This window comes from Amborella trichopoda, chromosome 3 (genome assembly GCF_054954075.1).
Source record: "Amborella trichopoda isolate Santa Cruz 75 chromosome 3, AtrichopodaSantaCruz75HAP2 v2.0, whole genome shotgun sequence".
In the NCBI taxonomy this organism is placed as follows: Eukaryota; Viridiplantae; Streptophyta; class Magnoliopsida; order Amborellales; family Amborellaceae; genus Amborella; species Amborella trichopoda.
This window is the reverse complement of record NC_142338.1, coordinates 5,215,949-5,241,716: the sequence shown is the minus strand read 5'-3', so window position 1 is coordinate 5,241,716 and position 25,768 is coordinate 5,215,949. Positions and strand designations below refer to the sequence as shown.

Sequence of the window (25,768 nt, the reverse complement as noted above, 5' to 3'; positions counted from 1 at the left end):
GTCATAGGAATACCACCTCTCGTGGAGGTCATGTCTCACTATTTCTTGGAGACCTATCTCTACACCTTGGAGATCACTTCCCATAACCCCAAAGAAGGGTGACCTTCAAAAGGATGGGTATTATATCTTCATTGATTTTTTTTTATAGATATCACTTTCTTGGTTATCAAGAAATTCCATGTTTTTTTTACAATAATACCCTTAATCTTTTAAAATAAAATATAGGTATGGTGATTTGGCTATTACCAAACCCAACATATAGCCAATAGAATCATTCCCTTCACCTAGTACCAAAATATGTTAGCACTGACGAACACCATTAATAAATGACATAGTTTTATGTTTGGATTGAGACGCAATTGATGGTGACTATCCCTTCCAAAAGAGCTTCAAAGAGAATACATAAGAAACCAAAGATCTGCCCATACATTATTGCTCATCACCAACCCATCAAATTACATTCCCTCCTAACCAATCTAAACTTAGGGAAAAAAAAAGGAAAAAATTAGGAAAAAGTTTATATAATGTTGCAATCTTAAAATGTAGAATTCCAGATGCACCTCAAAAATCCATCAGAAAATATTGTTTTAATGTTGAAAAACCCTCTAATTGATCATCTGGACATCGAGATGTATGAATATAAAAAAAGAAAAACATTTTGAGTCCCAAACATAGTACATCTTGCAGCACATTATCTAGACCGTCCATTTTTAAGATATTTATATGTTTATAGATCTACTTGATTTTAATTATTTTTGGAGTTTAACATTTTATAATTAGATGCAAAAATATATTTTAAGATAATCCTAAAAAAAAATTAGTCCAAAATTTCATGTTATGATAAATTTGGAGGTGCGCCTTAATTGGATCGTTTCAGGTTGCAACCTTATAGAAACGGGAATAATTATTTTTCTCACTCACCACACACAAGAGTTAGGAAAATATATTGTTATATTTCATGTTCCATGTGATTACTTTGAGTGCTTTCTATTCCATGTACTGTTTGATAACAAGTACAATGATATGTGTGCTGAGGTGAATCGCCTCACTGATTATCTTTCAGCTAAGACTCAAGAATCTTGTTCAACTTACAACATGCTCAAGGTTTGAGTGCTCTTCAAATTCTTGTTCATGATAGTATACATTATTCATCACATACACATATATTCAATGAGAGCCATATTAGAGAATTTTCAGGCGTTTTTTAACGTGAGCTAGCTGTACCATAAGGATCATACTTCATTTAGGCAGGGTATTTTTCGAAATAATATTGTAAATAAGAGAAATTTATCACTAACGTCAAAATTTGTAAAAGACCAAATAAGTTTGTCTTAAACATGCATGCATACATACATGTATTCACACATATGTGTAAACCCAAAAATACACATGCATGTACTTATGACTTAACATTGACATGAAAATGCAAAATTTTCTATAACTCCTATGACCCAACATGGTAGCATACAATCTCTATTGAATAGGTAATGAATGGCTACATTCACAGTTTAAATTTAATTAGCTTAGGAACTGATGCAAGAAAGCATTAATGCACTTCTTAAGTTCCTAAAACAAAATCCAAAACCTAGTATTGGATTCTTGCAATATGTCTTTAATTATCTTCTTTCTTATAACTCTCCTCAAATATCTCTTTTTTCTTTTTCTCTTCTTAATTGTTAGATAATATTAGTTATAATGTTACTTCTAGAGAATTACTTTTCAGTTATTAAATCAATGTATTTTATATGTGTTCCAGGTAACTTTTGAGAATTGTGAATCTTATCCAATATAAGTCTCAAATAGTTATGATGTTAACATTTGCTCTGTACTGGGATGCCTATAGATTGCTCGGAACCTGTTCCAATGGACCAAGGAATTGGCATATGCTGATTACTATGAGCACGCTTTGATAAATGGTGTTTTAAGCATCCAAAAAGGGAGAGAACCTGGGCCCATGATTTATATGCTGCCCCTAGGTACAGGGGTTTCCAGGGAAATAGTGATGCCACATTCTGGTGCTGCTATGGAACAGGTTGCATTACTTCTTCCTAGATTTGGTTCCACTGTTTCTATAGCTGAATTCAGAAGTTTTAGTTAATGTGAAAGTATAAAACATGGAGTTCTCCAGATCCAGTAGGGTATCGAGTCCCATTGAAGAAAACTCGGGAACCGGCTTCGTCTCACAGGTTCCTGAGGTTACTGTAGATTCAGCTGTCTTGTTGAGACTCGGTTGAGTCGGACCATCTTATTTGGGCTTAAGCGCTGCTCAGTATTATGGCTGACTCAAGAGTTTTCAATCATTGCTATGGTCCCATGCACTATGAGCAACCATATCTCATGGGTTTCATCACTGTTTGTCGATTCATTGAACAGTAAAGACCGCAATGTACTATGGTTTTCCATGCTTCATTGGATTGTAGTTTCCCTTTCATAATAAGTGAAACGGGTTTTAAGTTTCTTTTAATTTCTTGTTTTTGAAGCGAGTATTCTAAATTATTGGTTATTTTGGGATGTTTCTGACTTTTGAATTGTGGAATTGCTGTTTTGAAGGTATCGAATCATTTTCAAAGCTAGGGAACTCAATTTACTTCGAGGAAGATGGTGACCACCCCACACTATACATCGTTCAGTTTATATCAAGTTCTTTTAGCTGGAGTTCAGGAAGGCTTACATTGACTAAAAAAGTTCAGCATGTTGTTCCTTCTGATCCGAATCTGTGTGTTTCTTATAAATTCTCAAGAATGGAGGTATTGTATTGTTTTAAGCCTGCTTCATTTTGCTAAAAACAGTCCTAAGAAGATTTTTGTGTTTCCTTACTAGCACATAAACTAAAATCCAGTGGACTATGGAGAACCATTGTTCAATGCTGCCATCACAACTCTCATTATGTTCTATTTGGTGGGTCCTTCCTTCTTTCCCACTCCACCACCACCCATCATTTCATTACATGGTAACGAAGCGAATGGATATGGTTTACATAAATGCCTAGATCCCAACGGTCCTTCCCGTGTTTAAACTCTGAACCCTAAAGAGTTTTTATTATTAGCAAAATTATTGAGAATGGATTGAAGCGAGTGTATTATTCATTTAATGGACATTACCTCTTTTTTGTACAGGGGCCTGGCATACAATCAACATTGAATATACGGATACCAATTTGGATAGATGCAAATAGAACAACAGCTACACTCAATAATCAGAAGTTGATTGTCCCGACCCCAGGTGGTTACCGGTCAATGACTGCTATTCTCATGTGTTGATCTCCCTTAATTAGTGTGTGGCTCTAGTATTTGCTTGTTTATTTGTTTTATGGTCTACATCTAATTGATTTGCAAGAAGGATTCCTAAGATTTAATGAGTTAGTGGTTTTAATCCTTGGGATTGTGTACAAAGAGACTATTAATCTTTTGTACATGGAGGTCACAATCATATACACTCATTAGATATCAAATTAGATGTCTTGGGATGAGTCACAAAGTCCAAGAAATTGTTTTTTGGAACTTTGTGTCTATTCAATGCCACTCTTACAACTATCCATTTTGAAATTTAAGGGACAATAATGATTGTAACCTCCATATACAAAAGATAAACGGTCTCTTTGTAGACAATCCCTTAATACCTAGTCATTTATTTTTTGGTATAAATCTAGTTTATTAGTGAGGTGGATTGTTATACCAGACAAGAACTTTCTCACTTGAATAATTGATGCCTTTATTTAAGTACTGATCAAATTCAACTTTGTGAGGAACTCCGAACTTTAATACACCTGAATGGGTGTTAGCAAATCATTTTGTGATTCTCTTATAACATGTTCATGTGTTACCTTTTCATTTTATCTGAGCTTGAGCGAGTTTCGGTGAAACAGTATCAATACTGAATAGTCATTTCCTTTTCCTAAGCATCTAGATTTCTCTAGGATCCCAATACCTCCCCATATAGAACATAGATCAATTGAGTGCAATTAAGAGCGATACTTTTGCTTACTATTATCATTCATGCTGTATGTGTCAAGCATATTGTTGTTCGACTTTTTGGTATGTGGCTTTTGTAATGATATGTTGTTCCTATGATCAGGTAACTTCAAAACAGTCACTAAAAAATGGCGCTCAGAAGATGAGCTATTGTTGGATTTCCCCATGAAACTGAGGACTGAAACCATTAAGGGTATGATTCTCTGGCTTCCACTCCCAGAGATTTGTCGAATTTCCTTGAAGCCTGTGAAATTACAAGAGAAAGAAAGATCATCTAACTAGAATTAAGTTTTTCCCTTGATCTTTTTTCTTAATCCTTGATGCCAAAAAGGAGAGAACAACAACCAAATTATTACATCTAGTCTCACAGTTTAGATAATTTTCCTTGGAATCTATTACCCCATAACGGAAGATGGTTACTCTAATCATCTACTTTATTATTCATCCAGTGTTCCTACAAGTCCAGGAGCCAAAAAAGAAAGAATATGAAAATGTCTATTCATCACCTCGAATTCCACCACAAATAAGAGATAACAAATGCAAATATAAAAGGAAAAAGGTAAAAAGATAAACTTCTAACTTAACTTTTAATTGAACAGATGACCGCCCCGAGTTTGCTTCCCTAAAAGCAGTTCTCTTGGGCCCTTACCTTCTCGTCGGTCTTAGCCATGGAGACTCTGAGTTATACTTGGGTGCTGAAGAATCTCTTTCTGACTCAATAACACTAATCCCGGACACTTATAACTCTACCTTAATAACTCTTACTAGAGATTTTCAACAACTTTTCACTACGGGCAACACTTTAGCAATGACACGAGTAGGTTTCTACATTGTGAGTGAGCCAGATGCCACTTTTAGATGGATCTCAAAAGGCAAAGGAGATGCTAATGATACAAGCATTCTTGGAAAGACAGTGTCACTAGAGCCATTTTGTTTTCCGGGAAAGGTTGTGATGCCCCAGGGGCTGGATAAAGAGCTGTTAGTAGGCTTCAAAAATTCATCTGATTCAGGCAATGTGTCCAATTTCCCGGTTGTTGCTGGGTTGGATGGGACAAAATTCTTTTGAGTCTGAGAGTCAGAAGGAGGAAGTTATTTTGAGAATCGACCGGCTTCATTGAAGTGTGTGTCAACTAATCCTGATCCCGAGTTTAAAAGCCAGGTGAGCTTTGAAATGACAACAGGGATGAGCCAATACCACAGCATGAGTTTTTGGGCCAAGGGACCCAAGAGAAAATTCTTGCTTATGCCCGTCTTTAGCTTGAAGAATGAGCACTACACTGCGTATTTCAATGTGACAACAGTCTTAAGGATGTAAATCGTTTTTTTTCCATCTTCTTTCGGTGATTAAATTGGGTTCAAAATTTATCTATTTATTTGTTTCCCCTTTCTTTCTTGTTAGGTGGTCTTTAATGGGTTCAGAATATTCCTTCATTCATTAGTTACTGGTTTGGGTAGCAACTTATTAGGCTGTCTTCATGCATAATCATGGGGGTCTCTTCATATGCTGGGGTTAGTTTGGTATCTTGCGAATGTAGGGATAGTTTGGTCCTCGTTTTTTTATTGGGATGCTTTAACAATTAAAAGCAATTTATCAGCGTTATTGTTATGGGAAAGGTTTCTATACTTTCCTTACAACATAAAAGATATCCCCCCTCATCCAGCTGTCCAATTTATATCAAATGAGTCATTGACTGCTTGATCTAGATTCAATGCCTCAAGGTATTTTAGCGTTAGATTTTTTTTACAAATTGTATGTATAAGAAATTTGGTATGCTCCAGCTTCTCAATGGGGTGCACCTAAAAACTATACTCATCTTTCATGTTCATTTTAGCCTTTTGCCAATTAATTGGGGCCGTCTACATGAATCGTCGTTCTCCATTTTGCTTTAATAAAGGCCATATCCTCAGTGATGCCATAAGTCCCCATATCTTTTCGGACTACTGTCAACCACGTCTTTTTTGCCCTATTCCTTGCTCTTTTCAGTCCTTCCACTTTAACTAATTCACATCTCTTAATAGATGTTGTACTTGGTTGGCGTCACACATGGCCAGCTCATCCTAAGTCTACTCTCTCTCATTTTATTGTCTATTGGTGTCACGCCTAAATTCTCTCTAACAGATTCGTTGTGAATTCTATCCCTTCTTGTCTTGCCACTCATCCATCTCAACATCCTCATATCTGTTACACTCATTCTATAAGTAAATTGTTTTTGCCTACCCAACATTCCGTCCCTATAGAGCAAAGTTGGTCTCACCGGTGTCTTATGGAATTTGCCACCTAAAAATATTATTATTATTTTTCCATAAAATACAATGACTAAAATAACCTTTAAAACTTTCAAAGATATATTTGTCATTTTATTTTATTGAGAATATTTTTTATAAGTGCGAGTTTAGAAGATGAGTGGATGCCCATAATTTGGTGCAAAAATATTTTGCAAAAAAAAAGTAAAAATAAAATAGTGTAGAGATGTAACATTGTGATTGGGGCCATCTCAACCATTTATTCAGAATAAACGGTTGGATAGGGAGGATTCTATAAGTTTTATGCTATAGGGTAGCATAGAAAAGCTTGCCCGTTTGTTATTTAGTCTACTTTAGGAGCCTAGTTTACATTACTTTTAATACAGACTGTGGAGAATGGCATATCTAATAAATTTTATTTTTGTTTGTGCTTTTTTTTTTATTTTTTATGTTTCCATTTCTCTATGCATATCTGATTTTTTTTATTTTATTTTTAATGTTAAAATTGGCCAAGACCCATGCATTGAGACTCTTTTCCAATGGCTAAGATATTATAGTTTTTAAGCCAAAATTTGGTTCTCAATGAATTTGAAATAAATAAGAATCGAACCTTGGATCAAATAACAAATAAAATTATTTTCTCAACCCAAAAAACGAACATAACATGGTTAGTGTTTCTCTTTATAAGAGTGTGGCAGCATTTACTCTAGCTTGAGACATGTGATAGATCAATGCCAATACTTGTCATAATGTCTTGCTCCTATACAATCTTGGTAGACATGGATTCTTTTTTTTTTCCCCAAAAACCGAGGTAAAAACGCGGACGAATGGAAGATCTCTTCTCAATTTTGGGCATCAATGGGAAATCATTGGAGTTGCCACCCCTAGTCTAGGTCCAGATCCGGACCCAGCCAGGTCAACCTGACCCATTTCCCACCCCTGGTCTCATGTACTTGAACTTAGATTCAATAAATTTACTGGGGTTTTGCTTTGTGATCCTTTCAATACTGGTTTAGATGTAATTTTCTTATTCAGGCTAGTATATCAAAGTTTAAGGGTGTGTACAGATTTAATCCAAATAAAAGCCCTAGAACGTAGTCAAAACTTTATAACCACCAAAATTTGTCTCAATGACGTAAAATCTATGCTACTTTGGTAGGAAATCAAATAAACTTTCCAATGGTCCATGTTTCATTGCAATCCGGTATATACTATGCTTCCATGGGAGCATACTATTCATATACTCCCTTTGGCAGAAAATATGGGTGCATTTTTTTTTGGGAAAAGTTTATATAGAGCCGAGGCTCTAAATAATCAAATTAGAGCCTACCTCAAAAATTTTACTAAAATAGGTTGTTTTGATGCCCACATATCCTCAAATTGATCATCTTGACATCAAGATGCGTGAACATGAAAAAGAAAATGGATTTCAAGTTTTGGAAATAGTGCATTTTGTAATGCATTTTTGAACCGTCAATTTTCAAGATTTTCAAGTTTTTATAGATCTGTTGATCTACACTATTTTTTAAGCTTTAAACTTTATAAATAAAGATGAAAATATATTTTAAGGCTTTTACAATGATTTCCAATATTGATACCACAGTTCTAGACATTGTTTTAAGGTGGCTCTAATTTGATTGTTTAAAGCCTAGGCTCTATACAAACCGCACCTTTTTTTTTTTAAAGGAAAAATTTTATATAAGGTTGCAATCTTGAAATGCATAATCAAATGTGCATCTCAAAAATCCATCATAAAAGGTTGTTTGGATGTTGGAAAATCCACTAATTGATCATCTCGACAACAATATGTATGAATATGAAAAGAAAAAAAATTTCAAATATGATAAATAGTTTATCTTGTAATACATTATTTGGACCGCCTATTTTTAAAAATTTTCGAGTTAAGTGCTTATGTCTAATAGGAAGTGCTATAGCACACAAGGCAGCTAGAACTTTTATACGCCCCAAAAGATATGAATTGCGGCCTTCCATAAATTTGAATTTTATGAACTCCGGCATCTTTTTCCAATTTGTTTTAAAAAGCCGGTTCGACGTATAATTCGGAGGGTTCGTATGTCTCATCGGGCAGGATCTATTAATGGCTTAAAACAAATATTTTGATGTCAAATTACCAAAGCACCTATAAATTTTTTTGAGGTATTTTGATCAGTTTATTTTATTAAAAATATTTGATTTTATAATTTTTATAGATACATGAGCATTAAAAGTGAAGCGAAATTTCACCTTGCTCCCATGTAGCCGTTAAGATCAAATTTAAATGCTCTCAACCAGCCAATCATGATTGGGCGGTTGAGATAAATAGACTATTAGGTGAACTACAATAATCATGTTTTGGTTAAGCAAACTTTCAATGCTTTCCCGACTGCATAAAGCTTCTATACTTCCTTTTTTTCAACTGTCCATTCTAAACGGACAATTGAGATAGTCCCATTAACAATGTCATGTCTCTACAATGTTTTATTTTTTATTTTTTTCTACAAAAATATTTTTATATCAAATTTTGGGTGTCCACTCATCTCTTAAACTCACACTTGTTAAAATATTTTAAAAAAATTTCCAACAAAATAAAATGACCAAAATACCTCCGAAAGTTTGAAAGGATATTTTGATTATTATATTATCGAAAAATTATTTTTTGGTGTGCCCCATTGAAAAGATGGCACACACTAAATTTCATATTCATACAATTTGTAAAAAAAAAAAAAAACTAAAAATAAAATACCCTGAGGCATCGGATCTAGATCAAACGGTGAATGGCTCACTTGATCTAAATTGGACCGTTGGGGGGCGACGTATTTAAAAAAATGTTGGCTTTACTTCGTTTTTATTTATTTTTTCCAATATCATATTGAAATGAAGTTTGTGTTTTATTTTTACGTTTCAGTTTGGAGCATCTATAAAAAAAAATATGAAAATAATTTAGATGACCAAAACACCATATTTTCTAAAATTCCAGGTCCTCTTAAACACAGGCTCTCAACCTCACAAAAATTCAAAACATGTATCAAACACAATATTTATAGATTCCAGGTATACCAAACTCCAGCTTACAGAAGTCTAAACTTCTTTTTCTCAAGGAATTTTGAGCTACCAGTTATCTAGAGGCCCCAAATCTCCTTTATCTAGTCAAATTCTAAAGGGTGCAATTTGCATACGGATGCATCCGTAGGTGTAGAGGTAAGGTGCACATTCAAATTTTATCATGGTGTATAATTTTGATGCAAAATGTTCTTAGGATTATCTCAAAATCTATTTTTATACCTAATTATAAAATTTTAAATTTAAAAAATGGTTAAAATCAAGTAGATCTATAAACATATAAATATCTTGAAAATGGATGTCGAGATGATCGATCAAAGAGTTTTTCAACATTAAAGCTACCTATTCCGATAGATTTTTGAGGTCTACATTTATAAGATAGCATCTTTATATAAACTTTTTTCAATTCTAAATTCTTGTCTCCAATAAGATTTGTATCTTTTAACTAATTTATAATAGTTGTCAATTGTTACCGTCCATCATTGAAATGGACGGCGATGACAGCAAGGGTAGCCATGTAATTCCTTTCCAATTCGAAGGCCCATGTGCAACAGCGAAAACGAGTATTAGAAAGCCTCAAAATTAGGGTTTCTTATACCTCAAGGGGTGAAATTTACGGTATTCATGGTTTGGGGCTCTTTCTAGGTTTTTTTTTTTGAGTTTAGGCAACCTAGGGTTTTTGCAGCCATGGTGGAGAAAAGCAAGGGAAGGAAGGAGGAAGTGGTGACCAGAGAGTACACCATTAATCTTCACAAGCGGTTGCATGGCTGGTACGCTCCATTTCCGTTGTTTTTATGTGGACAAAATGGAGGTTTTGTGAAAATTTAGGTTATCATTTTTATTCATCAATTCATAAATGATCTGTATCTAGTTCTGCTTCTGTGGTTTCTTTAGTATTTCGCTTTTATGCTTGGTATCTCTTTTGGAATGGTTTGATCTAAAGAAGTTATTTAGTCCATATTTTGAGTAGACTGATAAAAATAGTTAGCTTTTACTTGGTATGCACTTTTTATGATGCTTTGCGTATATATTCAGAAATTTTGTATGCTTCTATATGCATGTTCTGGAGATTTGGAAAATGAAATGCATCTATGAAGATCTGCTAACTGGGGTGAGGAATGATGATATTTAGATAGTTTCCTATTTCTCACGACTCTTCTTTGTTTTCTGAGTTTAATAATAAACACTATTAGTGCTATGCTGGTTTTATGCTGGTGGGAAGTCCACCTCAGGATAGTTACAGGAAGAACCTTAACAATCTATGTATCTTGTTTATCTCTGTTCCCTTTTTTCATCTATATGTTTACGTAAATGTTTCTTTTTATGGGAGTATGAGAAAACTCGGCATGTCCGACTCATTGCCCAACTTAATCAGACTCGACAGGCTGGCAAGTCCGGAACCAAATCTATGGGAACCGGCTCAGTCTGGCTGGTTACCAATAGTTTGTAATTTTATTGTTTGGGCTTTGGCATAACGCATGTGGATCTATGTGCATTTGGCTCTTTGTCTGTAGAAACCTAAAAGCATATTCACTTACATATGTAGAAATTTAAATGCATTTTGTACTTGCATACGAATGCATGTGATACGCAATTGTCCTTGCATATGATCATCTTTTCCGCCAGCAAACCTCTTGTCTCTTGTAAAAATTACTTGCTTAAATAGTGTCATTTACATAACAAATCCTTCTGAACAACTCGGGCTCTTAACAAGCAGATTATTTAAATAAAACCAATTTCTATAAAAAAAGTAGAGTCAGGTTTCCTATTTAGAGCATTTGTAATAGGAGTGTATTCTATGTAAAAGATGGATATGGGGTGTTCTCAGTCACATCATTCATCTCTTCATGGGGATCATTCTAGGAAAAGGGGTCAGGAATTTTGTAGGCAGCCTTATATGTAGCTATTGGCCTTGTATTGTGGTTGAAGTTTCAAATAGTTGACAAGGGATTATTTTCTTACGTCTTAGAATTGTTCACTTTGGAAATTGTGGGCTACCTTTTGCTAGGTTATCCTCTATATGTGACATGCTTGAAGTTACCTTTTGCTAGGTTATCCTCTATATGTGACATGCTTGAAGTTTGATTGTTAGAAAAGGTTAAGGAGCATCTTTAGGGGTAGGATCATGAAAGGGGTGAATAGCCAAATTTTTATGTGAATTTCAGTGGAGTAAGGATTGATGTTGGAGTTTTTTATTTGGGAGAACAAGCCACCAGTGTAATGTTCGTTCGACTATGAACCCAATTTTTTAACTTACTTGAAATTGGCTCGGTGATGACAAAATTTGTGGTACTTTTTGTGGGGCTATCATCTGGTTCATTGTTTCCAATGAGAAGTTGAGTTTTTTGGTATGTTTGTGCCATGATGGGCTTTGGGGCGTTTAGGAAAAAGAAAATAAAATTTAGTGGCATTAACTTGGTGACATGGTATTGAGAAAACGAATTAAAAGTTCAACAATTGTTTTCAGGTCTCAGTCTAGGAAGAGCGTGGGAGTTTTGGACTTGATGTCGTAGTACAGGCTTCAAGCATGATTGTATTGGTATTATTAGAAAACTAAACCTTGTGCTTGGTGTGTCCAGCCACCAGTGGGCTACTTCAAGCCCCATTTGGATGATAATTCTTCAGAGAATACAGGTGCAATGACAACCTAGAAATTGTGAAGGTGGAGTTCTTAAGGTCTTTATTTGAACCCTCAATAGACCTTAGGATTCTTCTCTAGTCCTTGACCCTAGGTGGATGGTGGCCACCCACTTCTCATTCTCAAAGAAGCACATTGATAAAGGGAATACCCATGGATAATAGCTAATATTATCCGAGTGATCTCATGTTTACAGGAGAGTGCATTACTTTATTCCACAGGTTGTAGGATTGGAACAAAAGCTCTTATCCATGGGATCAGATTTCTTCCCCCTTTAGTTTGTTTATTCTGTACGTGGCCCTGGATTACATCTTTGATACAGTTTGAACTGTGTCAATGCTGGAGATTTATTATTATTGCCATGAAAACTTCTATTTGTCTCTAAGAATATAGTTATGGAGAATTGGCCAGGGGGTTTATGGAGTTAGGACCTACTCCATACTCTCACTTGAGGTTTCTTTGTGTATTAATGGACTGGCCGGTTGTTTGTTTAACCATAACTTGGTTCGGTCCATTTTTTTAGCACTTCAATATAATTGCGGAGTGTTTTGGAAGAAAAGACAAAGGGATAGCGGCAAAATTGTTGTCTTGCATTTGTGTGACTGTAAGTAGAGTTTTGCCTAGATCTTTAATCAGAGTCACAAGAAAGGAGTTTCGATGCTCGTTAATCTGTAAAATATTTCTAAAATATTTCTATTATGATATCAAGGCTGAAATAAAAAAAAATCAACGGCAAACCAGAGATGTCGTACACCTCAAGAATGATAGAGTGGGAATTTGCATGTTGAGGTTCTTTTTCATGTTTAAATGCAATTTGAGACAAGGACTAAAGTTGTTTAATGACCCCTTCAGAATGATTTAGCTTGAATGGAAGATGTGATGGGTGGTTATCATTCGATTGCTTAAGTTGAGATCAATGGTCTAGGCTTGCTAAGATTCCATTGGGTTGGTAGCTAGATGTTTGCTAGCTCCTTGAGCTTTTATGTGTTGGTGGTTGATTGTATCCTTGTGGAGTTGACACTTGATGGCTGGTGGGCTTTCCTTTTTTAAAGTTGAGGTGCTTTTGGATCAATTGGTTTTAGTTTTTGCTGTTGATCTAATTGTGACCTTTGATTGTCTTTTCAAACCACATGCATGTCTCTCTAGACATTGCATACATGTTTTAGATGCCTTTACTATTGTTCATATCATTTCTCAAAAAAAAAAAAAAACTATTGTTCATATCCTATTAACGAGTTTTGGTCTAATGAGGATGACAACATTAAAATTTCCCTAACCCGTCCCAAGCCTGGGTAAAGGAGGTGGGTTGTGTTAGGTAGGCAGTCGGTGTAAAACTTTTGCCACATCTTTTCTTGAATCCTAGCTGACCCCAAATATAAGCTTGATAGTGATGATGATGATCCTATTAATGATTTTTATTGGTTTTCAACTTGATGGTCTGATTAGTGGTAATCATCTCAAGGTACATCCATTGCAGGACCAATGATCTTTAAACTAAGTGGGCTGTTTAGCTATCCACTCATGTTCCCACTCAGCATATGTGATTTTAAATTTGAAAGAATGACGTTGCCCCCTTCTCTCAAACTTAGTGACCAAATGATCCCTCAGGTCCACAAAAACCCCTTGATACCCGTCTCATGGTAATTTATTAGCCAAATACCCCCTCTCCTCCTTTTGGTATATAAAAAGTAACATTTATAACATTGTTCAATCCATGAAGCTCAATGTAGTCCATATTAAACCTAAAAATCCATTTTTTTAGCTTGCTCTCTCTGTTCACTCATCTTTTATTTATTGTAGTGGGTCCTCCTCTCGTACTTCAGTCTTTCTCCCTCTACCAAAGCAAGATTCTCTGTAGCAGTCTCCTCTTTTCACTCTCTCTCTAACTAGGCATGTCTTGCTCCTCATATTATAGAGGCGTACCCGTTTCTGTAGATAGAGAAAGAGTGAAGAGAGGGAGGCTTGGTTTAGGAGAGAGACTGGATTAAGAGGGGGAGACTTGATTTGGTAGAGAGGGCAAAAGTTAAGAAAGAAAAATGAGCCATGAAATGGCTTTCTTGTGTCCAATTTGGACTAAATTGCATTAAGGGTCGTACATCATTCATAGTTTCGACCTATCAAAAAAGTAGAGGGGGGTCTTTGGTTTATAAATTATCATGAAAGGGGTTCTATAGGATTTTGATGGACCCAAGCGTTTATTTGGCCCATAAATTTGGAAGCAAGCGGACTATGTCATTGTCCCCTTAAACTATGTTGTTTCCTACAATCATTTGTGGAGAGGATAGGGTTTGAAACACTTGAGAATCATATCAAGAAAAAGTAGCATACCAACATCATGTCATCATCAACTACTGTTGCTAGACTTGTGGCTTGTGGAGAACCAACGTACTCTCCATAATGTTGAAACTATATGTATTTTATTTGCAAGGTCTCATGATGATGATTGTAGTTACCAGGGTCTTCCAACTAAGGTGGCAATCCTTCTCTGGGATCACAATCCGATGTTCCTTTTTGGGGGTCACCATGAATTTTGATCCCTAGGATGAGGGATCTTGATTCCTAATATTGGGAATCTTGTGCGAGACTTACCACATCATAATGATTGCATAAAGCTGTACACTACATCATAATGCTATAAATGCATCAATTTGTGCCTCATCATAATATTATTGAATGATAATGTATTAAGCATTGCATTTTAACTTTCAATAATTTCTTTATTTTTAATTATTATTTAGTTACTTAATACTAATATTATAGAATGATTGGATTTTGCAAAACCTTTTTAATAATTTTTTTTATAAATTTAATAAAGGGTGAGGTTTGTACAAGCTTGGCGCCTGAGTCAGTCAAAGTAAGGTCATCTCGAATTGATGTCAAAAGATGCGGTTTTAAGTGGCGAAAATTCCTATAATCTCGTCAAAGCCAATTTTATATCTAATTATAAAATTTAAAATTTCAAAAATAGTGTAGATCGAGCATATATGGTCCAGATAATACATTACAAGATGCATTGTTTACAGGGCTTAAAGTCTTTTTTTTTTACACATCCATGCATCTGGGGTTGAGATGATCAATTAGAGGATTTGTCAGCATCAAAACAACCTTTTCCACAAGTTTTGAGGTGCACCTTATTTTTATAGTATAAGGTTGACACCTTATATAAACTTTTTCCTTTTAAAAAATGAATTTATTGATTAATAAATTGTACGAAATGCCGTCTCGATCTAAGGAGCTTGCTTCATATGTCAATCTGTCGACCTCACTCCCACCCTTGCCCCAAGCAGCTGTGGTTATGACATCGCCCTAGTGCTGGCCCTTTTCCTTTTTGAAAGATTGTGTGAGGAAGATATGAGCTGACTTTGTTTGACTTGTGCAAGTCAGCCCGAACACTTCTTCAAAAATAATATAATAAGAAAATTCTGAAAACAATTCCAAGAGGGCATTTGGAGTAGTTGATGATGGTAATACCAATATGGTGTCCCTAGAATGGAATGGTTTGCAGCTACATTGAGGCCAAGAGTTGTGTTTTTGTTGTGGAATTGAGAAATCTAACAGAGCAACTATAAAATCAAAAGGTGCAAGTATGACTTATGGTCTTATTCTCATGCAAAGTCTCTCATGTGGAAGGTGAACCACTTGAAGTTAGGGAAGTTGTAGATAAAATAGGCTATACCATCACTATTTGAGGTGAGAAGGTAAACCAGGGTCTTGAGCTGGATGGAAACCAAGGTTTTAAAAACCATATTAGTGACCTGGATTAGGGGTGGCAAAAGGTCGGATCAGCCAGACCCGGACCTGAAAAATATTGTGGGACTTGGATTCGGACCTAGACCCGATCAGACCCAACCCAAAAATTAAAATATCTATATATTTAAATATATTTCATAAATTGGGACCCAAAAATATCAGATAGGATCCCAACCAGGACTTAGGACTTAGGACTCAGACTCGACGAGACCCGAATAGCGTTTGGTTCCAAGATTTGGACCTAGACCCTACCCACTGGGTCCAATCTTTGGACCCATATCTGGATCCGGGTTGAGTTGTATTGATCGGGTCCCAAGTCAAGTTCGAGTCCATTGCCACCCTTAACCTGGATCGTCCATTTGGAAAACTGAATCGAATCGGTGGATTGGCGGTCCGGAGTAGAGAATTGACTGGATTAGGCAGATCTGGTCTTAAAAAAGTTTCAAAAAATTCAATTTGTTCGAAAATATAGTTTGCAATTTCCAGAAAAAGGGGTATTCCATTATTAATTTTTATTGTTTTTACCAAAAATATGTAAATATTGAGTACTGGTTTCATGTCTGAGTGTTTGTTGTCCATTATATTCATTTTACAGTGAAAAATGAAGTTTAAAATGCAACTCATCGTAATAAAATGGATCTTTCTTACTCAAATTTTTTACTTCTATATGTTTTTAATCTCCATTGCAACTCTCGCTTGAAAAGACAGGGGGTCTTGCCTACTCATTTCTTATTTTTCTTCTTAACTCTGAAAATTAATTTATTTTAATTAATTATTTATTTCTATTTTTATTTATTTACTGTTACATCTCTCTAGAGGTGCTGTATTTAATGGGACTGTCTACAAAGAGACCACTTAGCTTTTGTACTAGACGTCACAACCATTCTTGTCCCTTCAATTTCAAAATGGGTGGTTGTACGAGTGTCATCGAGTAGATGCAAGGTTCCAATTTTTTTTTCCTCAGACTTCTTGACTCATCGAAGCTATCCAATTTGACATCTAATGAGTGGGAATGATTGTGACCTCCATGTACAAAAGATAAATGCTTTCTTTGTAGACAATCTCGTAAATTTTTTTCCTTAGACTTTCATGACTCATCGAAGCCATCCAATTTGACATCTAATGAGTGGGAATGATTGTGATCTCCATGTACAAAAGATAAATGATCTCTTTGTAGACAATCCCGTATTTAATTTATCTCGAACGGTATAATATTGAATTGGTCTCTCTAGAGGCGTCTATGCTTGTAATTTATGCATGCTTGATGCGGAGTCTAATGGAAAGATGATAGAAGCACAAATTTATTCATGTTAAAAATGTCTCTCTTTAATCGGTTCTACTTGTCAAATATACTCTCAAAATTACAAAAAATTTGTCATTCCCCAAAGTCCTTTTTGGTTGCTTAATTATACGTTAATTGTTAAGTATTGTCTTATAGGATAGTGTCTCAGTTGGGAACAAGTGTAAATTCGTTGTCGAAGCATCCATATGAAATTCACCATCTTTTTGCTTCCACAATATGTATTCGCTCATCGATAAGTCGATGAAATGGTATTATATAAGAAATACCCCACATCATAGATATACGATGGGTATGCTGAGAACAAGTAATTATAAAAGGGGGTAAAGAGACATGAGATTCTCAAGGTTCGTGGGCCACTTCTCTTTTGGGGAGGTGGGGTGACTTTTAATTAGAAGTGGTATTGAAATATAAAATTCAAATTAAGAAAAAAAGTATTAAAAGACTTTGTAGGAAGGTCAAAGTTTGAAAAATATAAAATAATACAAACGTGGGAAATGGGGATTGAGATCAGTCTTATCAAACCGGTTCTTAACAGAATCGGCCGGTTCCGTTAAAGAACCAGGTGCTTCGTGGGGGGAACTAGCTGGGCTTGATATTTGGCGGGAATCAGTTAGGCCTCACCGATTTGCGATTCCGATCTGGATCGTCGATTTTTAAAGCCTTGATGGAACATTATATGGTTCTCCTTGTTTAAGACGTGATGGACTCCAATTAGCTACGATCGTAGCCATCTGTGTTAGACTAGCTACACAAATCTTCTAGCCTTTCCTTCGAAAATGTTCTCAAATGGAGCCCTTTTAAATCTGAGTACTCAAAATATATTTTCCAAGAGAAGGGGTTTTTGGGAATTCAAGGTTTGAATAATTAGTGTGACCATGAGGAACCCTCTACAGTAGGAAAGGATGGTCTGTGATTCTAACTTCTAACCAAGGTTTTAAAAACGGATTGGTGACCCACATCGGCCACCCCAAAAACCGTGTCGGATCGGTGGATCCGCTATCTGGATTGGAGAATCGGCCAATTTCGGCCTAATATATATATTTTTTAAAAAACTCCTATTTCTCAAAGATCTAGTTTTTTAAGTTTCTAAAAGAAATAGTGGCGATTGCATCATGGTTTTTCATTATTGTGTCAAAAATATGTAAATATTGAGAAGTGTTGTTGTTTATTAAATTTATTTTATAATCAAAATAAAGTTTAAAATGCAACGTGACAACAAAAGTAAACTCTCTAACTCAATTTATTTAATTTATTATTGTATTAACTTAGGAGTTTTGATTTTTGAAAGAAGCTATATAAAACAAATTTATTGGAAGAGGTTGCCAATAGAGAGAGAATTTTAGTGGAATTATTTGTTTATACTTGGCTTTTATTGATCTGTAGAAAGCTTATGATAGAGTACCTCGATATTTGATTAGGTTTCAATTATGATAGTTATACGAGCAACTAGTGGACGGACGATTGAGTTTTCAGTGACAATTGGTCTACATCAGGGATCAACATTGAGCCCATACCTCTTTGCCTTAGTTATAGATGAGTTAACTAGGCACCTATAAAATGAGGTACTGTGGTATATGTTGTTCGCAGATGATATAGTTTAAATTGATGAGACTTGAAATAACGTCAACACAAAGTTAGAACTTTGGTGGGATGCTCTAAAATCTAAAGGTTTTAAAATTAGTCGGACTAAGACAGAGTATATGGAACGCAAGTTCAGTAATAATGGGAGTAGAGACGAGGAAGTAGTTCAGATTGACAGCCAGGAAATAACAAAAAGAGCGTACTTTTGATATCTTGGGTCGGTAATCCAAGAAAATGAAAAGATTGAGGAAGATGTCGCACATAGAATTTAGAGCTGGGTGTGGGAAGTAGAGGTGTGCAACCAAATTTTATGGGATTGCCGCATACTAATGAAGCTGAAGGGCAAGTTTTGTAGGACAGTTGTGAGACCAGCTTTGCTCTATGGGGTGAAATGTTGGGCGGTCAAAAAACAATATACCCATAGAATGGCGTTGTGGAGATGATGATGTTGAGATGGATGAGTGGCAAAATAAGAAGGGATAGGATTCGAAATGAATACATTCAAAAAAATTTAGGTGTGGCACCAATAGGTGATATGATGAGAGAGAGTAGACTTAGGTGGACTGGCCATATGTGGCATAGACCTAAGACAACACTTGTTAGGATGTACAAGTTAGTTTAGGTGGAAGGTGCAAAAAGGGTAAGGGGCAAGCCCAAAAGTACATGGTTGGAAGTAGTAAGAAAATATATGGGGACTTGTGGCCTCATTGACGGTATGACCCTTAATAGAGTAGAATGGTGGACCAGGATTCATGTAGCCGACCTCAATTAGTTGGGAAAAAGGCTTTGATGATGATTTGTTTGTACTAAGTAGAGAGAATTTTAGTAGAATCGATTTTTGTGGAATTATTAATGGAGCAAATTTCGTAGAGAGAGAGAGAGAGAGAGAGAGAGAGAGAGAGAGAGAGAGAGAGAGAGAGAGAGACGCCAAGGTTGGGGGGGGGAGAGAGTCATATAATAGATCAATGACTAGTTATATAGTGCATGGAATAGTGCACGGTGATGGTAAATCGTTTCATGTGGTTTTCATGAAGCCAAAATAGTGCATGGTGTAAGAAGTAAGAAGAAAAAACAAAGTCCCACATCGGGGGTTCACGAACCCAAATGCTTTATAATAGCTTTAAGCATACACTTGAGTATACGCGTTACTTATGCTTGCAAGTTTCTTAGCTATATTCACAAAGGATTGGGAGGTACACGTGGGATGATGTTAGTGATTGCGTGATTTCCAAAAAAAAGATGGGGTGGGCTGCTCCTGTTCTTTTTTAAAAAATTTAAAATTATGCAAACTTCAAAAATAAAAGCGATTGTTTTAGAACGATTCTGTTATGACAGAACCAGTTGATTCTTGATAGGATCGGGCGATTCTATCAGAGAGCCAACCAGTTCAAGGGGGGAGTCTGTTGGATCCCGATATATTGAGGGATTCAGAACGGTGACGATGATTCTTGATTCAGATCGGGTGATTTTGATCCGGATAAGCGATTTTTAAAACCTTGCTTCCAACACTTTCGAGCCTTTTGGAATTATAGAGCGGTTTTATCCTTTGGAGAAGTTTCTGCTGCCCATTGAGGGCTTCAGAGCTATAGTGGACAAACATTGTTCGAGAAGATGGGATTATGGAATCATGGCAAATCAACTTTTATGGTCAGCAAAGTGCCGAATACCCTACACCATAGTATTGAAAAGCATTTTCCTTTGGCTACCAAGAGGCACCTTAAGGCGGGACATGGCCTAGGCACCTCTCCTTAGGTGAGGCGGGTCCCTTTATGTGGCCTAACCCCAATTACTTCAAGCCTCAGCCGAGGATCCTTTATTGAGCAGCCCATAGCTTGAGGGTGGAAAATGCTCCACAGTTGCTTCTAAGTAAATTTTTTTGGCAGATAAATACTTAAATATCCAAAAAAATGGAATTTTGAATATTTAAAAATCTAACTTGGAGAAATATTGTAAAATGTGGACTTGTGTTTACGACTTGTGTATTTGAGTATTTTGAGTTTTATGGTTTTGGACATGTGGCCATCAGATTCAACTATATGGCATTGAGATTTGAAAATGCTTTTATCTTTGAATCTTTGTGGTTGTTATGTCTTACATGTGCCAGATATGATTCAACATTTACCTAGTTCCTTTCAAAGTTTGAAATTTCCCTTTTTAAAATTTTTCGCATGCCTAGTTGGCCGCATCACATCTGAGAGGCCAAGCCACCTTGCTGCCGAGGCATTACCTAGTGCCTTTCAAAACATTTGGTCTACATTTCAAACTGAGGTCTTAAAAATCGTTGATCCAGATCGGAATCGCTCAATCCGGATCAAGAATTGCTGTCATTGTTTCGGATCCCTTAATATATTGGGATCTAGCCGACTTCCCCTTTGAATTGGCCGGCTCTCTGATAGATCCGGTCAGTCTTGTCAGGAATTGACCGATTCTATCAGAATAGAACCGGTCTAAAATAGTTGCCTTTTTTTTTTGAAAGTTAGCATAATTTTAATTTTTTTAAAAAAGATTTGGGGCAGCCCACCCCACTTTTTTTTTGGACGTTGTGCACTCACTAGCTAGCATCACCCTACGTATACCTCCCAATCTTGTGCAAAGATAGCTAAGTAACTTGCACGTGTGGCTAATGCGTACACTCGAGTGTATGCCTAAGGCTCTTCTAAAGCCTCTGGCTTCTTGAAATCCGTGATGTGGGATTTTTTTTTTTTACTTCATACTTTTACGTCGTGCACTATTTTGGTTTCGTAAAAACTATATGAAATGATTTACCATCATCGAGCATTATTGCATGCAGTATATAACTAATTACCAATCCACTATATAACTTTGTTTCTCTCCCCCCTCCCTCCCAACCTTGGCATCTCTCTCTCTCTACAAAATCTGTTTAGTTATTAATTCCACTAAAAATAATTCCACAAATTCTCTCTCTTTACTAAGTAGTACAAACAAATAATGCCACTAACATTCTCTCTTTCTCTATTAACAACCTCTTTCATTCAATTTGTTTCATATAGTTTCTTGCAAAAATCAGAACTCCTAAGTTGATACAATAATAAAATAAATAAATTGAATTTGAGAGATTCATTTTATTGTCAGTATTTATATACTTTTGACACAATAATGAAAAACCATAATGCAATTGCCACTAATTTTTTTGAAACCTTAAAAACTAGATTTTTGAGAAATTATAGTGTTTTTTGAAAAAAATTTAGGCCGATCCGGATCATCGATCCACCTATTTAACACGGTTTTTTGGGTGGCTGATCTGAGTTACTGATCCATTTTTTAAACCTTGCTTCAAACCCCACATCCAAATATATGGGAACTCTTATTTTCCCTTTCAAGACCTGGGAAGCCTTAGTTTATAAAGATTTTTTATCTGGACTCAATTCCGGATAGACATGGTCCCGATCATGATGTCTGGTTGACTCGACCTAGTCTTAACAAGACCCAGCCAAATCTGTCTAAATAGACATGAAAGGCCTGGAAACTGTTAGACTTGGGTGAGCCTTGTGGTATTTCCACAGGACTTTGCAGGGTTTGAGGTGAGTCGACTTGACTTGGGTGAGTCTGGAGTTAACTTGCCAAGTTTTTAGACACTTCAAAAAGAAAAAAAGAAAAGATGCTGAAAAGCCTTTTTTCAACTTGGAGAAAGAGCATCCATATCCCTTCTTTGGTCCCAAAGCAAACACATGGATAAGCCCATGAACCTACATGTTTAGGAGGTTGGACATGCACTCGGAATGTGATTGTGCACGTGCTATTTGCTTTTCTATCATCACTCTTTTAGGCCGATCTGGATCACCGATCCATCGATCCGACATGGTTTTCGGGGAAATTCGGGTTACTGATCCGTTTTTTAAACCTTGCTTCAAACTCCACATCCAAACATATGGGAACTGTTATTTTCCCTTTCAAGACCTAAGAAGCATTAGTTTATAAAGATTTTTTTTACCTGGACTCAATTCGGGATAGATAGGGTCCTGATCATGGATCATGATGTTTGGCTGACTCGGCCTAGTCTTAACAAGACCCAGCCAAATCTGTCTAAATAGGCATGAAAGGCCTGGATACTATTAGACATGGGTGAGCCTTGTGGTATTTCCAAAGGACTCTGCAGGGTCTGAGGTGAGTCGACTTGACTTGGGTGAGTCCTGAGTCAACTCGCCAAGTTTTTACACACTTCAAAAAAAAAGAAGAAAAAAAGAAAAGATGCTAAAATGCCTTTTTCAATTTGGAGAAAGAGCATCCATATCCCTTCTTTGGTCCCAAAGCAAACACATGGCTAAGCCCATGAACCTACATGTTTAGGAGGTTGGACATGCACTTGAAATGTGATTCTACACATGCTATTTACTTTTCTATCATCACTCTTTTAATGTTGATATTTATGCATTAACAAATAAAATTTGTATTTTACAATTTTAATGCTTTTTACTATCTTCCATGTGTAGTAAATGAGTTTGTTTATTTCAGATTTGTTTTGTAAATCAAATCATTGAGCTGAAGTTCTGAACCTTGCTTGCTTGCTTTCTGATTTGACAGAGCACTATTTCTATACTTACAAACCTTGAAATCCATAAAAATCTGAAGCCTTTCTTTCTCCCTTTTCCAATAAAAATTACGTCACCGTTTTTATGTTTCATAGGGATTTGTAGTGTAGTGACCTTGTTTGCGTGACAAGGCACCAGAACCATCCTCAACCCTCTCCCTCTCTCTCACATACGCACACATTCAACCAAATATTGAAAAATTGGTGGCTCAGGCTTGGATTTGCTCCAGTCACTTGGATCTGGCAGGATGCTGGGCTGTATAGAAAACACTGAGATATGGGCCTAGTCTCAATGTGTCACAACCTATATGTGTCTAATTTGGTAGAGAGTCTGTCGGGTCAGACTGCCGACTCGGTCGAGTCAGTGTCTGACTTGGTCCCGGGACCCTGCCTAATCTGGGATTTTAATCATTGCACAAAGCACAAAAACACGCACAAACTCTATCTTCATGCACAAAGATGCAGATGCCTACAATTGCTTCATCCTCATCACCTGTCTGTACATGTCCTCCTCTGGCCAGGATTCAGACTAGGTTACATTGGTGCCTTCTAGAACCCTAATGAAGCTCTGATACGCTTACTGCTGGTTGCACCTCTAATTTTGCTTCCTAACCACTTTGTCTGCCTCTGTCTAACTTCAACCATCCCCATGGCATTTTTGTTTTCCTGTCCATGATGCACCCACAGGGTCCCCAATGATAAGGTTACTTGGATCTGAAGTAAAACCGAATGAAGCTTGGCCATTCTTTTCTGCTAACTTTCAAATTTCATTCTTACATTTGGTTTGAGTCTAGAGAGACTAAAGATAGATAAAACATGTAAACCAGTCAGCCTTAGGAAATGTATAACTAGAGTGAGATTTATTTATATTAAAAAAAAATTGGGGGTCAGGTTTGCCAAAGATGCTTGGTATCACTTCCTTGTTCATGCTGTTGACATGACTATTTGTTTTCCATCAAGGGACCTACCGCAGTCATTGTTGAGTTGTTTCTTGGAGACTACCAGTAGTGGTTTGGCTAGATGCAACCTTAATTTTCAAAGACAAAAACAAGAGAATAGTTGGACAGCCTTTTTCAATTGAAGCATTTTAACTCTTACTGGACAACTATCACTCATGGTGGGTCATGGCCTCACTTTATTATGGATGTTATCGTGGCCATGTACAAGTATTGGATACTTGTATTACTTTTGAAAAGAATAATAAACATAACAGAAAATAAAATACAAATCTTAGAAGGAATTATAAAACCAAAGATAATGAATAGATTTAATTTGGGAAAGGATGTTAGCGTTTTGGTGGTGGCTCACTGGATCTTATGGAGTGATCTTTTGGACTCTTAACTATTATCTTCTGAATCGGAGATGCAAAACAAAAATGATGTAAAAAAAGTTATCCTTCTCAACTTAATTTGATTAGTTTTGTAGATATCTGAAATATATTTTTATATAAGTTTCTGTATCGTTTTATTAGTGACGCTTTGAAGCTCCTGCTTCTTAAAGTGCCCAATGTTTTAGTCTCTTTTTTTTTTTGGTGTAATGCCTATGGTTCTTTAATCCTTTGATCTAGTTTGAGGTGTGAAGACTTCGTCTTCCTTTTTTTTTTTTCTATTAAATATCAACTCCTGCCATAATACCGAAGCTCTGCATGCTATTATAAAGCAGTGGATACATGGATATTCATTAACCACTCCGGGATCTTATGCTTTATTGACGAGGTCCTTATAATATTCCTTGTGCATCAATTGAAGCTTAAATATCAAAAGCATGCATGTTGAGAATTAATAACACCCCCCTTCCTGGGGTGGTCTCTATGTGTATATGTGTGTGGACACACGCGTGTCTGAAACATATTTGTGGCTTGAACAGCACATTCAAGAAGATGGCTCCCAAGGCAATCAAAGAGATAAGGAAATTTGCTCAGAAGGCAATGGGGACCACAGATGTTAGGGTGGACGTTAAGCTCAACAAGCACATCTGGAGCCGTGGAATTCGTGGTGTGCCCAAAAGAGTGCGGGTTCGTATTGCTCGTAAGAGAAACGATGAGGAGGACGCAAAAGAGGAGCTCTTCTCTCTTGTCACTGTTGCCGAGATCCCACACGAGGGCTTGAAAGGTCTTGGCACAACGGTCATCGATGAGGCAGATTAAGTCCCCTCTCTCTAGTTTAAATCCTACTCTCTTTTTGCTCCTAGCATAAAGACAAAATGGTTTGGTTTCTTTTGCTCTTGCTATTCTTCAGTTCTAGAGTCTGTCTCTGTGTGATTTATATATGGATGGAAGTTCTGGGTTGAGATATTCTTTATGAAATTTTGGTTTTGTTGTTTGGTTTGCAGTTATTTTCAGTGGTCTTGGTTCATGGTCTAGAAACCGATCCCACCTTTGACCATGTTTTACCTAGTATTTGATGGTTTTAGAAAGCATTTATTTTCTACGAGTGCTTTCGATGCATTTTTGTTTTCTAATAGCCCTTACTAATTGAGGCATGATTATATAATATCTTGGACAGAAGTGGCCCCGGCTTCTGTTTTTGGGGTTCTCCTTAAAATCTGAGATCAATTTGGGACCCCCCGTGCCAACTGGAAGCAGGATTTGGGAAACATCGGGTTGGGAATTGATTGAGTTGGGACATATGGTTGTGGCAGTGTGTAGTAGAATTGAATGCATGATATTTTGT

General features: G+C 36.3%; 2 protein-coding genes across 2 annotated transcripts; both read left to right on the top strand.

Moving 5' to 3' along the window:
• The first annotated feature begins 1,023 nt into the window (after nt 1-1,023).
• On the top strand, nt 1,024-5,037 carry LOC18439923 (uncharacterized). The gene is made up of 6 exons (XM_020670767.1): nt 1,024-1,104; nt 1,844-2,087; nt 2,551-2,747; nt 3,117-3,222; nt 4,075-4,164; nt 4,571-5,037. The coding sequence occupies exons 1-6, from the start codon at nt 1,024-1,026 to the stop codon at nt 5,035-5,037; spliced, it is 1,185 nt and encodes a 394-aa protein (XP_020526426.1).
• Nucleotides 5,038-9,869: 4,832 nt separating this feature from the next.
• LOC18439922 (large ribosomal subunit protein eL31) lies at nt 9,870-25,426 on the top strand. The gene is made up of 2 exons (XM_006850077.4): nt 9,870-10,045; nt 24,963-25,426. The coding sequence occupies exons 1-2, from the start codon at nt 9,963-9,965 to the stop codon at nt 25,240-25,242; spliced, it is 363 nt and encodes a 120-aa protein (XP_006850140.1). The 5' UTR covers nt 9,870-9,962; the 3' UTR covers nt 25,243-25,426.
• The last annotated feature ends 342 nt before the right edge of the window (nt 25,427-25,768 follow it).